At 43.4% G+C, this 15,298-nt stretch overlaps 1 protein-coding gene across 2 annotated transcripts in view; it reads left to right on the top strand.

Annotated features, from left to right (window-relative positions):
• Nucleotides 1–15,298, top strand: part of LOC144770368 (CD209 antigen-like protein C) — a 233,071-nt gene that overhangs the window by 79,888 nt on the left and 137,885 nt on the right. For both annotated transcript variants that reach the window (XM_078654835.1, XM_078654834.1), the window contains exon 2: nt 8,532–8,576. In XM_078654835.1, the coding sequence (XP_078510961.1) occupies nt 8,532–8,576 (45 nt within the window). The remainder of the gene's footprint in view (nt 1–8,531; nt 8,577–15,298) is intronic.

Raw genomic sequence — 15,298 nt, 5'->3', positions numbered from 1 at the left:
TTTGCGAATGCCGTCAAGGCACTACACACGGAGGAGATCCTTCAACTATTTCCTTCGTTATTCCAAGGGTTGGGTACTATTAAGAGGCCACCTGTCAAGTTACACATTGACAAAGCAATACAACCCTTTGCGTTACGACATCGGAGGATACCTTTTCATCTTAGATCAGCAGTGGAGCGAGAATTAGTCAAGCTGGAAGAGCAGGCAGTAATGGAAAAAGTGACAGGACCGACACCGTGGTTGTCACCGATGGTGATCGCTGAGAAGCCTAGGCAACCTGGCCAGATTCGGATTTGTATAGACATGAGAATGCCCAACAAAGCGATCAAGAGGGAGAGGCATCTCACGCCCACAGTGGATGATATACTAACTGACTTAAATGGAGCACAATGGTTCTCCAAATTAGACTTAAATGCCGGCTACCATCAATTGAAGTTAGCGGAAGAGAGCCAATACATTACGACATTTTCTACCCATTTAGGCCTGAGGAGATATAAAAGGCTCAACTTTGGCATCACGTCGGCAGCTGAAATCTTTCAGAACACTATTGAAGAGATTCTGTCGGGACTGAGCGGAGTGTTGAATGTCAGCGATGATATCCTCATCCATGCAAAAACCAGCGAGGAACATCACAGGAGACTGAAAGCAAAACTCAGGAGGTTGGCGGAATTTGGTGTCACGCTACATAAAGAGAAATGTCAGTTTTTCAAACAGTCCATAGAATTCTTTGGATATGTGTTCGGATCAGAAGGAGTCAAGGTGGACCCACGGAAGTCAACCGCCATTAAGAATGCCCCAGCCCCGACCACCGCATCAGAAGTGAGAAGCTTCATGGGCATGGCGCAATACTGTGCCCGGTTCATTCCGCAGCTCGCCACCATAGCCGAGCCACTGAGGAACCTAACCAAGAAGGAGAACCCATGGAAGTGGTCCCGGGCAGAAGCGGAGGCCTTTGACAAGATAAAAGCAGCACTGCTGGACAGCACGACGATGGCCTACTTTGATACGGCACGGCAGACAGAGATACTAGTGGATGCCAGTCCAGTTTGGCTAGGCGCATTGCTGACACAAGAAGCGGAACCTGGGGTGTGGGTGCCTCTGGCGTTTGGCAGTAAGGCACTTACTGCACCAGAAGCCAGGTATTCACAAATTGAGAGAGAAGCCTTGGCTGTGAAGTGGGCCTGTGATCATTTCCACTTATACATCACTGGCCATCCGTTCAGAATGATCAGAGATCACCAGCCTCTAGTACCTTTGTTCAAAGGCACAGCTCCGCACCCCCCGCCGAGGATCGAAAGGTGGGCCATTCAGGTCCAACACTACCAGATGGATCTAGTCTACAGACCCGGGGCGAAAAACCCGGCGGACTTTCGGTCGCGTCACCCCCAGGTGGAGACGATTACAACACCGGAACAAGAGACACAGACTGAGGAGTTCGTAGACATGGTGTCCCTGCTGTCATGTCCACAAGCCCTAGCACCGGAAGACATTGTGGCCCAGTACGGTGACGATGCCGTTATCACGAGGGTCAAGGTGGCGATAGACACTGGGTCTTGGGAAAACTTCCTGCGCAATGTGAGTGATTGGGACGAAACTGACCGGATTCGTCTGTCTCAGTTCTGGAAGATACACAATGAGCTCAGTAGGGCGAACAATGGACTCATACTTCGGGGGTCAAGAGTAGTGATTCCCCACACTCTCCAAGATCGTGCAACTTCTCTGGCTCATGAAGGGCACCAAGGCACGAAGCGGTTGAAAGCGAGAATGAGGGAAAAGGTGTGGTTTCCTCACATGGATGAAAAGGTGGATATGCTGGTAAGAAACTGCCGAGCTTGCCAGTTAACCAGTCTCCCAGAAACGCCTGCCTCCATCATCACAGAAGAGCCACCCCCGGCGTCCTGAACCTGGGTCAGTTTAGACTTTGGGAGCTTTCCAGATGGGAGGGTAACCGTAGTACTGGTAGACAGCTAGACGAAATATCCAGTCGTAGAAGTGGCTCCATCCACCAGTTTCGCAAATGTCCAGCCGATTCTCAGTAAAGTATTTGCGATGTTTGGTATCCCCAGGGTGATGAAAACGGACAATGGGCCCCCGTTTCAGGGACACGAATTCAAAGAATTCCTGCAGGGACTAGGAATAAAACATCAGCGAATCACACCCCAATGGCCCCAGGCGAATGGGGAGGCAGAACGCTTTATGAGAACTGTCAATAAAGTCCTGAGGATAGCACTAGTAGAGGGGGCCGATCCTGAGGCAGCGTTGCAACTTTTTCTGAGGGAGTATAGGAGCACCCCCCCACAGTACCACTCAAAGGTCCCCCTGGTCGCTGATGTTTGCAGGACCACGGCATGACCTACTACCAACGGCCGAGCACTGGAGACCTGAACTGTATTCACCGGCTGCCGCCCAAGAAAGAAGGAGAAGAACGAACGAGAAGGCGAGCCACAAGAGGCGGGCGCGGGACAGAGTGTTAGTCCCTGGTGACGCAGTGCTGGTGAGAACACGCAGGCCGGGAGGAAAATTCAAGACTCCATACGAAATTGAACCCTGGACAATCAAGGCCACCAAAGGTACGGCGGTCACGGCTCAAAAGAATGGCGAAGAAATTACCAGAAATGTTTCATGGTTTAAACGCATTCCATCCAGACATGAGGCCCAGGAGACATGCGACGGGCCCGTCGCTGAAGTTGAGAGCCAACCCGACAATGGGGCGAACCTGGTGAGAACAATGACATTACCACCACGTCATCCTCTCCGATGAGGAGAGGACCTGAACCGATGCTCTCCAGAGGGCGAGGGGCTCACAACCTTCGACCGAATCCCAGACCTAGTCGGATGTTGGCTGACTTTGCATGTTGACTGGAAAAGACTAGCATGAAGAAAAGAAAAACTTATACCAACTTGGGATGGGATGTGACAGTCTAGTGTTTTGCGGGTCTTGGCCGAAACCCGGAAACACTCACGCACAATGTAACACCTTCTGGCCAGGCGTGGCCAGAAGCCTATAAATAAAGGGACGGAGGTCGCTCGAGGCTTCCGGTCCGACCCAGCAACCAAGCCTGTCTGGTGTCTGATTATTACTGCATGCCTATGTGTTGCTGAGTACCTGTAGCCCCCACGTGTAGTAGGTTCCCACTCCCCTACAGTGACATCGGCCGTAAGGTGATTGACGACTCCGGCGCATCCCCGACTGTGAAGGCTATCCTGCGCAGTTCCTGTCTCTGCCTTCCTTGCCCGATCACTGGAGGGTTCCTCGACGTCCTGACCAGTGCAGCTTCCATCTAACGCGGCTCAGAGATGGACATGATGGACTGCTCTATGACCATGGGGCCCGTGGTTCCAAGACAAAGCAGACCAACAAACTGGACCGGTACACCGTACCCATGGAGGCGCAGCAGGGCAGGGCGCCCAGGGACTCTGGCACTGGGAGACTGGGCAAGGAGGCGCAGGAAATCTCGCTCAAAGATGCCATGGCTGCCATCACGGGAGGCAAGACTTCCCTACGCACCGTGGCTATCGAGGTTAACCTCATTCGGGCTGACATGGGCAAGCTCAATGATAAGGTCAAGCAAGTGGAACTCATGGCGGCCAGCCTGGTGGATGATGTTTCCCTGCTCCAAGGAGCGGTTAGGGAGCTCTAGGACTTCCGCAAGTTTACTGACCTGAAGTTGGACGACTACGTAGGCCGCCTGCGTCAAAACAACCTATGAATTCTTGGGGTTCCGGAGAAGTCAGAGAGGCAAGCACCAAACCTTTTTGTGGAAGACCTCATCTTAAAACATTTGCAACCAAAAGGCCTTAGTAAGTTCTTTGTCGTAGAGCACGCCCACAGGATCCCGGGCGGCCGTCCCAAACCGGGCACTCCCCCGCGGCCCATGTTGGCGTGGGTCCTGAACTTCAGCGACCAGGACGTTATCCTGAAGAACTTTAGAGTTGGTGCCCCCCTGCGTTATGAGACCTTGGATATTTACTTTCTTCCGGACTTCACCCAACGGACAAAGTGACAACGACGATCGTTTATGTCAATTAAGTGTGTTCTCAGAGATCAGGGCATGAAGTATTCCATGTTGTACCCAGCCCGTCACCGGGTCGAGGCGGATGGGCGAACGTGGTTTATCGACCATCCCAGGGAAGCAGCAGACTGGGTCGAAAGCAGGGATGTAAGGAGCCCGCTGATCAAAGCAGGTGTGGCACTGACAATAGTCAACCGGCCTGAGAAGATGCCCGCCAGCAGTTGGGCCCGCACTGTTTGCAGTGACTTGGCACCCTGCCGGTGGCTAGACTTTTATTGTTTGCAGTGTGTGGTGGGCGTTGGGAGTGGGTGAGGGACTCCTCTTAGACTTCAGGTCGAGTGGTACGCGATTTCGAAAGGGCCTGGGGTATATGTATAGTAGGGGTAAGATGTAGACCTTTTGGGCTTAGGTGGGACGGACCCTGCCTCCCCCCTTACAGGGTTTTTCTCTTTTCTTCCTTGAAGTTTTCCGGGGTGACTTGCACTCTGCAAGTTTTTTCATGGGCAGTTTAAGCCCAGAGGGCAGGGGAGTGGGGTGGTGAGGAGTATTGGGGGTTTGTTTAGTTCTTTTGCTGTAATTTGGATTGCATCAGTAGTGGCTAGGGGTACATTGATTAGGGGAGCAGCATTGCTTTTTGTGATTTTCAGTAAACTTAGAGATGGCATCGGTTGGAGACAGTGGGTTTAAAATCATGAGTTGGAATGTCAATGGGTTGGGGGACAAGATCAAACGTAGCGTGGTTCTACAGTGCATTAAACGCCAGGCACCCGACATTGTCCAGCTGCAGGAAACTCATTTGGTCGGAAACACATGTAAAGCATTGCATAGGGGGAGCTACGTCTTGATGGCCCACACAGGCTTTACCACGGGTTCCAGGGGATTTGGCATTCTAATGAAAAAAATCTTCCCCCTTGTAGTGCAGGATACCTGGTCAGATACGAGAGGGCGATATGTCGGAGTCTCGGGTATGTGGGAGGGGCGTCCTGTCACCTTCCTTTCGATTTATGTGCCTCCTGGCCTTCAGGCCTCCACATTTAGGGACCTGGTTATGCTGTTGCTAGAAATCCCAGAAGGCCTCTTGGTGCTGGGAGGGGACCTTAACGCGGTGATCACTGGAGAGTTGGACCGGCACCCCCCAAGTGATCGCCCCCATTCGCACAGCTGGTTGTCTGAATTTTTAGATTCTTTGGGTTTGGCAGATGGGTGCATGGAGGGCTTTTCATCCTGACACCTCCCAATATACTTTCCACTCAGGGGCTCACGGGAGTCTATCCAGAATTTAATATTTTCTTTTACCTGCTTCCCAACTTTCCCATATCCGGGAGATAAAACACCTACCCAGAGTCATCTCAGATCACTCGCCAATATGGCTCCATTTGACACTCAGTTAACAGCAGGTGGGTCATGTAGCCCGCATCAATTTATGGTATCTGAGCGATCACCATATCCGCCGGGAGGTTCTTAAAGCAATTGACATTTACTTTAATGAGAATGAAGGTTCGGTTGAGTCCCCCAGGTGCTCTGAGAGGCATTCAAGACAGTGATACGGGGTCAAGCCCTCTCTGTCATCTTTGGGAAGAAGAAGATACAGTGCAAAGAGCTGGTGGCGCAGGAGGCGGAGGTGGGGAGGCTGGAGGCAGGTTTGGAAATGAACGTCACATCCGGCAGACTCCATCTTCTTAAACTTAAGCAACAGGAACACAGGGCGCTAGCGACAGACCAGGAGAGGGCCATGGGCAGAGCAGTTCAGGGGCGAATATATGAGGTGGGCGATAAGGCCGGGAAACTCTTGGCCTGGTTGGACAAGAAGGAATGGTCAAGTAGACTTGTTCCAGAACTTCAAGGTCTGGAGGGACACTTCCTGTCGGGCCCAAAAAAAAAAGAAAATGTCTTTGTATATTCTAACATATGCCAAAGACAGAAATGGAAGCAGTCAAATCAATTCTGTCCACAGATTGAGAAAGCTAGGCATGAATCCACTAAACTAAAGCATAAATTAAAAAGCGTTATCTCTATTCTCCATTAACCTTAAGGATCCCTTAATTCTTACCCATCCCTTTATCCTTCAATTCAATTTGTTTATTACACAATCGTTATGTCATGTATAACAAAAAATGACTCACCTTTGTGATAACATAGAGTGAGAGAAAATACCCAGACCGCCCCAAACATCTCCATTATTATGGATTTATGGGACCAGATTTCTTCAAATAAAAATTACTCCATGTGAAGGAAAAATAAATCTGCAATTCCACACTAACTCCATACAAATGCGTTTCCAGTTTGCCGACAATACATAGGCATGGGGCTCCGAGTGACAGATATATGTATGTATTGGTATTTATATAGTGTGAACCTAACTAAGAAGAAACAGAGGGCTGCACATTACATCAAGCTGCGATCACATACATACATTTCACATTTGGCCTTTGATATTGTGTCCTGGGAGATTCCTACCTTGAAACCACTAGAATCAAAGTTCAAAAGGTCTTTCAGTATTGCAGTGGATTATTTATAATAGTGAATTATCCTAAGAGATTAAGTTAAGTTTAAACCAGTTTGTTTCAATAGTTCTAATAGTTTTAATTGGCATTCTGTACTACCAATAGAAATCATCCTTCATGTACAGTGTGGAAATAAAAAACAAAAGTATTGTTACTTGTGTATTCATATGGGTAAGAAGTTGGATTAAAAAATGTTCCTTCACACAAACTGATATGGAAATGGTATTAAATAAAAAGTGGCATCATATATTTACTAATTCATCAAACAAGGAGAAAGGACAACGCATATATCCATTTGAGTTCTCTTTGCTCCAGAAATAATGTCACTCTCTTCTTATTCTGGTGGCTGGGCTCAGTCTATTGCAAACAATTTCAATCCATCTGTTTTTCTTTTATTCATCTCCATGAGGTGTAGGATAGTTGCGTTCTTGTAGTCCAAACTTTGTCTATTTAGGCGTCACAATAGATTCAAAACTCACATGGAAGACACAAACTAAATAAATCCAATACCATGCTAATGCAGAAATCTATTCCTATCGCGAAGAAGCAGCATTCGACCGTATCCAAGGCTATTAATCCTGCGCTAGAAGTTTATAAATCTAGAGCGCAATCTGCCTCAGTCTATGGAACCGATTGATGGGTAGGCGACAATTCGCAGCCATTGATTATTGGGGAAAATAAAATCCTGAGAATGTTCACGTGCTTACCAAAAAATACCCCAATGACCCCACTCACATCCTATATTGGGATAAAAAGGCTAGACCATATTGCTGTTTGGAGATTTCTGGTTTACTGGATTAGAGTATGGACAACAGTAGAATTAGAGACTTATAGAAAGACTCTGAGGGAGCTCCTGCAATTAGATTTATATGTCACTCTGCCCTGGCTGGCCCATGTTCGTAAATGGCTCTCAGATCGATGCCTCAGCCGTTATTGGGTAAACCCGAACATGTTGATTCCTGACTCAAAGAGAGAGATTAGGAAGGTATACTGGGAATTCATTTTGCACAAAATTATGTTAAATCCCGAGCCAGGGAGACTGACATCACAATTTAGGTCTTTTAAAATGACTCAGAGTTTTGAGTCTTTCTTAGACAAGATCGAACCACAATTGGCAAAAGCACTCTACCTCAAATTTAGGTATGGGATAATCCAAGTCAACACCTTCACAACCAAATGGGTAAAGTCTGACTTGATCGAAAGGGACTCTAGATGCACGTTGTGCCTTTCGGCGGGAACGAGGATATTGCGCATGTCTTGTTTTTCTGCACAGCTTGTGTAACACCTAAAAATGGATTAAGCCCCTGTGCAGAAGACTGAATAGCAGGAGCTATCTAGAGGTAATAAGAATATTCAAATCTGATAGCTCTCAATTTGTGGTTCTGGGCGTTAGTAAATTTCTGTTGGCTGACAGTTACATAAGGAATAAGAAAGGGCAAAAATGTCAAACCTTTTAAATACTCAAAAGTTTTTTGTGTCCACTGAATAGTTATTTAGGTACTGTATTTATAACAATTTCTAAAGAACTCATTATCTCAGTGTAACGCTTTAGCTAAGGAAAATGTATAATTTTTATATTCTTTGTTTTTAAGTATTCTATCTTTGAAAATCTGTTTTTATACATTTGTATTAGATGGGCTAAACCTGAAATGATTTAAGGATGTGTTCTGTATGTTCTAATGATTCTTTGAATCGAATAAAGAGATTTCTGATTGATTGATAGTCTTTAATTTCAGGGTGGGTGGGAATTGTGCTACTGGCAAGTTATTTACACCCATTGTGACTTTGGGAAAATTACACAGTCTGAAAGATCTTCTGACACTGAGTCATTTTACTTCTCAGAAAATGTAGAAAATAACTTTTTTGCCGCCTCTAGCAAATAGCTTCTAAGCAGTTGCCCAGTTTATAATATGTATATGTGTGTCTCATTGTAAAAAACCCATTTAGATTAGCATGGAGCCTGAAAAGGTATTTTACTATAATATTATTTTCTTTTTTATTTTCATTGGAACAGAAAAGGAGGAAGAAGCCAAAGCAGTACAAAAAAGAACCAACAGAGGTGAGTCAAGAGGGGTAAAAAAAGAGGCAAGTGAAATATAGAACAAACCGAAAAATGTGCAGCAAGTAACAAAACAACTGCAGAAGAAAGGAACAGAGGTGCAGAAAGAGGTAACAGTGATACAGAAAAAGGGAAGAGAAGTGCAGAAAGACATAAAATGAGTGCAGAAAGAAGCAACAGATGCAGAAAGACACAAAAAATGTTCTAAAAGAAGGAACAGAGGTGCAGAGTCCATGCGGACTACCTAATTAAATGAAAGAGTGCATTGGTAATGCCTGGGTGATTGCATCACTGCAGGGGTAATGTCTGGGATATTGGCGGAGTGTATGAGTACTGTGTGTGTATGAATGCAAAAGTGCAGAAGTAATGTGTGGGATATACAGGTAGTGTGTCTGTGATTGAAGGACTGCAACGGTAGTCCCTGGGTGATTATATAAGTGCACAAGTAGCGCCTACATGATCAAAAGAGTGCATGAGTAATACCTTGGTGATTGCAAGAGTGCGTAGATAGTGCGAAGATGATTGCATCAGTGTAGCAGTAATGCCTGAGTGATTACAACACTGTATAGTACTGCCTGCACCATTGGAAGACAGCATGGTGAGGACTTGGGTGTCTTTAAAACTGCATGAGAGTTCGGCCTAGACAAATATATAGCAGCAGACTATTACATTACTCAACTATGAGTATCTCCATATTGTTACAAGCACGCATACATATGTCTCTACCTTTTCAAATCAATATGATATCTAAAATAAATATGTATACAATATCTCTGGAATATAGTGAAACTTAGAAACTGAGACATATAATAGGTCTTTTTTGAGTGATTGCATAACTCCATGGGTAGTACTAGGGGGATGGTATAATTGCATAGGTAATCACTGGGTAATTGCAGGAGAAGATGAAAAGCAACTGGCTAATTGCTTGATTGCAGACATAGACGTTGAATGCAGGGATACGTGTGTAAATAGCACCTGAAGGCATAGATGAGTCATTAAGTAGTACCCAGGTGAATAGATAAGTGCAACAGTAGGGCCTACATGATTCTATGACTGCAAGAGCAGTGTGTGGGTTATTACATGAGTGCATAGATACACCCTGCATGATTACACGACTGCAGGGGTAGTATATTACTAGTGCCCAGATGATCGCATGACTGCAGGGGTAAAATCTGGGGGTTTACCGGAATACATTGCAAGTGACTGGATGATTTTATAAGTTCATGAATACCGCCTGAGTGATTGCTGCACTACTAAGATACTGCCTGCATGATTACAGGAGTGCAAGGGTAGTGACTGGGTGATTTTAAAAGTATATGAGTACTGGCTGAGTGATTAAATATGAACCAGAAAAGTGCATGCATGATTGAAAGAGTGCAAGGATAGTGTCTGGATGATTGAAGCACTGTATAGCTAATGCTTTTTTGACTGCATGAGTATAGGGGTAAAGTGTATAAATGTTTGAGCAAGTAGACACATATCTCAGCCACAACAACATGCACAGCTCAAAACCTCACAGAGTACACTTTAATATTTAAATAGAAACCAAAAATTATGAAATATAACTTTCTTCACATCATACAAATTACTCTAATAAATAGCATCTCTAGAAATACCTCAAACATCACTTTCAAGCTACTGCTTAACCATTCTACAACTACTTATAGTATCAAACCTACCCAAATACAAAGTAGGAACCCTTCACCATCTTTAGTAAAACTCTCACCTCATTACTAAAACCATACATGAATATGTATGTACCATAACACTATCCAAACCTTAAACAATCACAGAGCAAATTTCCAATTTCAAGCAAACATCAAAAATTATTTGGCATACTTCAACTGTACCTCTCTAGAAATTTAAAGAAAGAAGCCTAATAATTAACACCTTGTCAGTATCTTTTACACCACACTTTGTGCTGCATCTTCACCATTCTACTAGTACTCACAGTCTTCAGCCTACCACTTAAAAAGTAACAATGCCTCTTTGTTATACATCATGCACCTTCAAATGTATAAGACTTATGAAAATACATATACAAAGTACATACTTGAGACAGAACTCCATGCACACCTTAAAACTTCACAGACTCCACCTCCAAATTTAACAACTAAAATTATGTTGTTTACTACAAATGTACATATCTACACACTATAACAAACAACCATAATCACTAATCCATATTCCAATAAACACATAATACTATAAAGAATATATTTCAAATAACATTTAACTAATATACAACATACTACAATAAATGTCTCTACATTTAAAAAAAATAATATATATATATATATATATATATATATATATATATATCAAATATCAAAGTTCTTGATTAGTTATTTAACTTGAAAAACAAAACAAACACATAATACACCTCACAAATGTATAACTCACCTTCCAAATTGATTTTTAGAATATAAAAACCAGTAATGGAAAAGTTTCCCTCTCTTTCTCCACACAAATAAGTGTAAGTAACAAATCACATTGCTTCCTACATTATTTGGAATTGTAAAACACAATTCTATTGGTTACAGATATTAACCCTTACCCTTACCAGCTCACGGGAGTCTATCCAGAATTGAATATTTTCTTTTACCTGCTTCCCAACTTTTCCATATCCGGGAGATAAAACACCTACCAAGAGGCATCTCAGATCACTCGCCAATATGGCTCCATTTGATGCTCAGTTAAAAGCAGGTGGGTCGTGTAGCCCGCAACAATTTATGGTATCTGCGCGATCCCCATATCCGGCGGGAGGTTCTTAAAGCCATTGAGAATTACTTTAATGTGAATGAGGGCGTGGTTGAGTTCCCCCAGGTGCTCTGGGAGGCATTCAAGACAGTGATATGGGGTCAGGCCCTCTCTCTCATCTTGGGGAAGAAGAAGGAACAGCGCAACGAGCTGGTGGCTCTGGAGGCGGAGGTGGGGAGGCTGGAGGCAGGTTTGGAAATTGACGTCACACCCGGCAGACTCCATCTTCTTAAACTTAAGCAACAGGAATACAGAGCGTTAGCGACAGCCAGGCGATGGCCATGAGAAGAGCAGTTGAGGGGCTAATATACGAGGTGGGCGATAAGACCGGGAAACTCTTGGCCTGGTTGGACAAGAAGGAATGGTCAAGAAGACTTATTCCAGAACTTCGAGGTCTGGAGTGCAATTCCCTGTCGGTCCCAAAAACAAAAGAAACTGTCTTTGTACACTCTTACACCAAAGACAGAAATGAAAGCGGTCAAATCAATTCTGTCCACAGATTGAGAAAGCTAGGCACAAATCCACAAAACAAAAGCATAAATTAAAAAGCGTTATCTCTATTCTCCATTAAACTTAGCCATCCCTTAATCCTTACCCACCCCTTATTCCTTAAATTCAATTTGTTTATTACGCAATCTTTATGTCATGTATAACAAAAAATGACTCACCTGTGTGATAACATACAGTGAGATAAAGTCCCAGATTGGGCATGTGTAGTATTTACCTGTATGGAAGTTACCTGTACTGTATTGCCCTGTGGGCTAAAGACTACAGGGTAAAAACTGCGTACCGCCCCAAACATCTTCATTATTATGGATTTATGGGACCAGATTTCTTCAAATGTAAAAAATTACTCCATGTGAAGAAAAAATAAATTTGCAATACCACATTAACCCCATACATCGGCATTTCCAGTTTGCCGACAATACATAGGCATGGGGCTCCGAGTCACAGATATATGTATGTATTGGTATTTATATAGTGTGAATCTAACTAGGAAGAAACAGAGGGCTGCACATTACATCAAGCTGTGATCACATAAATGCATTTCACATTTTGAATTCGATATTGTGTCCTGGGAGATTCCTACCTTGAAACCACCAGAATCAAAGTTCACAAGGTATTTCAGTATTGCAGTGTATTATTTATAATAGTGAATTATCCTAAAAAGAGAATTAGTTAAGTTTTAACCAGTTTGTTTCAATAGTTCTAATAGTTTTAATTGGCATTCTGTACTACCAATAGAAATCATCCTTCATGTACAGTGTGGAAATAAAAAACAAAAGTATTGTTACTTGTGTATTCATATGGGTAAGCAGTCGGATTAAAAAATTTTAATAAATAAAAAGTGGCATTGTATCTTTACTAATTCATCAAACATAGAGAAAGGACAATGCATACATCATTTGGGTTCTCTTTGCTTCAGAAATTATGTCACTCTCTTCTTATTCTGGTGGCTGGGCTCAGTCTATTGCAAACATTTTTAATCCATCTGTTGTTCTTTTATTCATCTCCATGAGGTGTAGGATAGTTGCGTTCTTGTAGCCCAAACTTTGTCTATTTAGGCGTCACAATAGATTCAAAACTCACATGGAAGACACAAATAAATGAATCCAATACCATGCTAATGCAGAATTCTATTCCTATTGTGAAGAAGCAGAATTCCACCATATTCAAGGCTATTACTCCTGCTCTAGAATTTTATAAAGCCAGAGCGCAATCTGCCTCCCTCTAGAATGTTCACGTGCTTACCAAAAAATACACCAATGACCCCACCCACATCCGATATTGGGATAAAAAGGCTAGACCATTTTGCAGTTTGGAGACTTCTGGTCTACTGGATTAGAGTATGGGCAACAGTAGAATTAGAGAAATTAGAGACTTATAGACAGACTCTGAGGGAGCTCCTGCAATTGGATTTATGTGTTACTCTGCCCTGGCTGGCCCATGTTCATAAATGGCTCTCACCCGTTATTGGGTAAACCCGAACCTGTTGATTCCTGACTCAAAGAGAGAAATCAGGAACATACCTGGGAATTCATTTTGCACAGAATTATCTTAAATCCCGAGCCAGGGAGACTGACGTCACAATTTCTGTCTTTTAAAATGACTCCGAGTTTTGAGTCTTTCTTAGACAAGATCGAACCGCAATTGGCAAAAGCACTCTACCTGAAATTTAGGTATGGGTAATCCAAGTCAACACCTTCACAACTAAATGGGTAAAGTGTGACTTGATCGAAAGGGCCTCTAGATGCACGTTGTGCCTATCAGGCGCGAACGAGGATATTGCGCATTTCTTGTTTTTCTGCATAGCTTTTGTAACACCTAAAAGTGGATTAAGCCCCTGTGTGCGACTGAATAGTAGGAGCTATCTAGAGGTAATAAGAATATTCAAATCTGATAGCTCTCAATTTGTGGTTCTGGGCGTTGGTAAATGTTTGTTGGCTGCCAGTTACATAAGGAATAAGAAAGGGCCAACATTTTAAATCTTTTAAATACTCAAATGTTTTTTGTGTCCACTCAATAGTGATTTAGGTACTGTATTTATAACAGTTTCTAAAGAACTCATGATCTCAGTCTTAGCTAAGGAAAATGTATAATTATTAGATGCTTTGTTTTTAAGTATTCTATCTTTGAAAATCTGTTTGTATACATTTGTATTAGATGGGCTAAAACTGAAATGTTTTAAGGAGGTGTTTTATATGCTCTAATGATTCTTTGAATCGAATAAAGAGATTTTTGATTTATTGATATTCTTTAATTTCAGGGTGGGTGGCAATTGTGCTACTGACATGTTATTTACACCCATTGTGACTTTGGGAAATCTACACAGTCTGAAAGATCTTCTGACACTGAGTAATTTTACATCTCAGAAAATGCAGAAAAGAACTTTTTTGCCACCTCTAGAAAATACCTTTTATGCAATTGGCCACTTTGTAATATGTATATTTGTGCCTCATTGTAAACAACCCATTTAAGATTAGCATGGAGCCCAAAAATGTATTTTACTATAATATTATTTTCCTTTTTTATTTTCATTTTCCTGCACTTAGCCATTTGGTGCCATCAGCCCACCTGGGTCACATGAATAGGTGTAGCTGACAGACTTTGTGAATTCCTCCAAGACAGTCACACAATAGAGGGATTAATTAGGTGTGCCGGAATGGGCCATCTACTGGAAGGATGGGGTGAGGGGTGGAGCTGGGCCCAGCGCCATTTGCAACTGAAGAGGCTGGACACTGCCTTCAAACAAAGGGATCAACACCTCCATGTTTTCACTGCAGCCAGCTTGGAACCAAGGAAGGGAAGTTAGGAACTTCCAACCACTGCAAAGAAACTTCTACCATCTTCAAAGAAGGCACCAGGTATAACGATAAATCATCAGACCCTCACTTCAGTTGAGTCCTGGACCTGCGGAGGAACTCTTAGAGGACTGCCTGGTGCCCTGCCCTCCTATGCACTTTGCAAGACTGCTTTGCTGTACTTGGATGGACTGCTTACCTGCTTGAGCCTGCCTTGAACCCTCATAGCTTAGCCCTGCTTTTGATCCCTGTGTTTTCACCTGAACCCAGGACTGCCAGAGTTGCTCCATTGGCTAGTTCGCTGACCTCCTGTTCAGAGCCATAGGGGCACAATAAGCTCCCACCATCACAAACCTGCACCTTGACCCAACGTGAGTGAATCATGAACCCTCTGTCATTTCGTTTTCTTAGGGCCCTCTTAGTTTGCTTGTATTTTAGTTTGTTTGCACATTTAGGCTGCTTTGCCTTGTACACGTTACGATTGGCACCTTTATTTGTGTACTATGACATTATTTTAGAAAAGCACTGCACGTGTTTGTGTTATAGTATCAGGCTGTATGAAAATCTTATACAAGGTCAAACAACACTGTACCTATCTTCATGTGATCGGTTAGCAAACGTAGCTTGGCACTTAGACACAACAAACATTCATGCCTGCTG

The sequence above is a fragment of the Lissotriton helveticus genome, chromosome 7 (assembly GCF_964261635.1).
Source record: "Lissotriton helveticus chromosome 7, aLisHel1.1, whole genome shotgun sequence".
Classification (NCBI taxonomy): domain Eukaryota; kingdom Metazoa; phylum Chordata; class Amphibia; order Caudata; family Salamandridae; genus Lissotriton; species Lissotriton helveticus.
The sequence above is the reverse complement of the archived record's forward strand: the minus strand, read 5'-3'. Positions and strand labels throughout refer to the sequence as shown.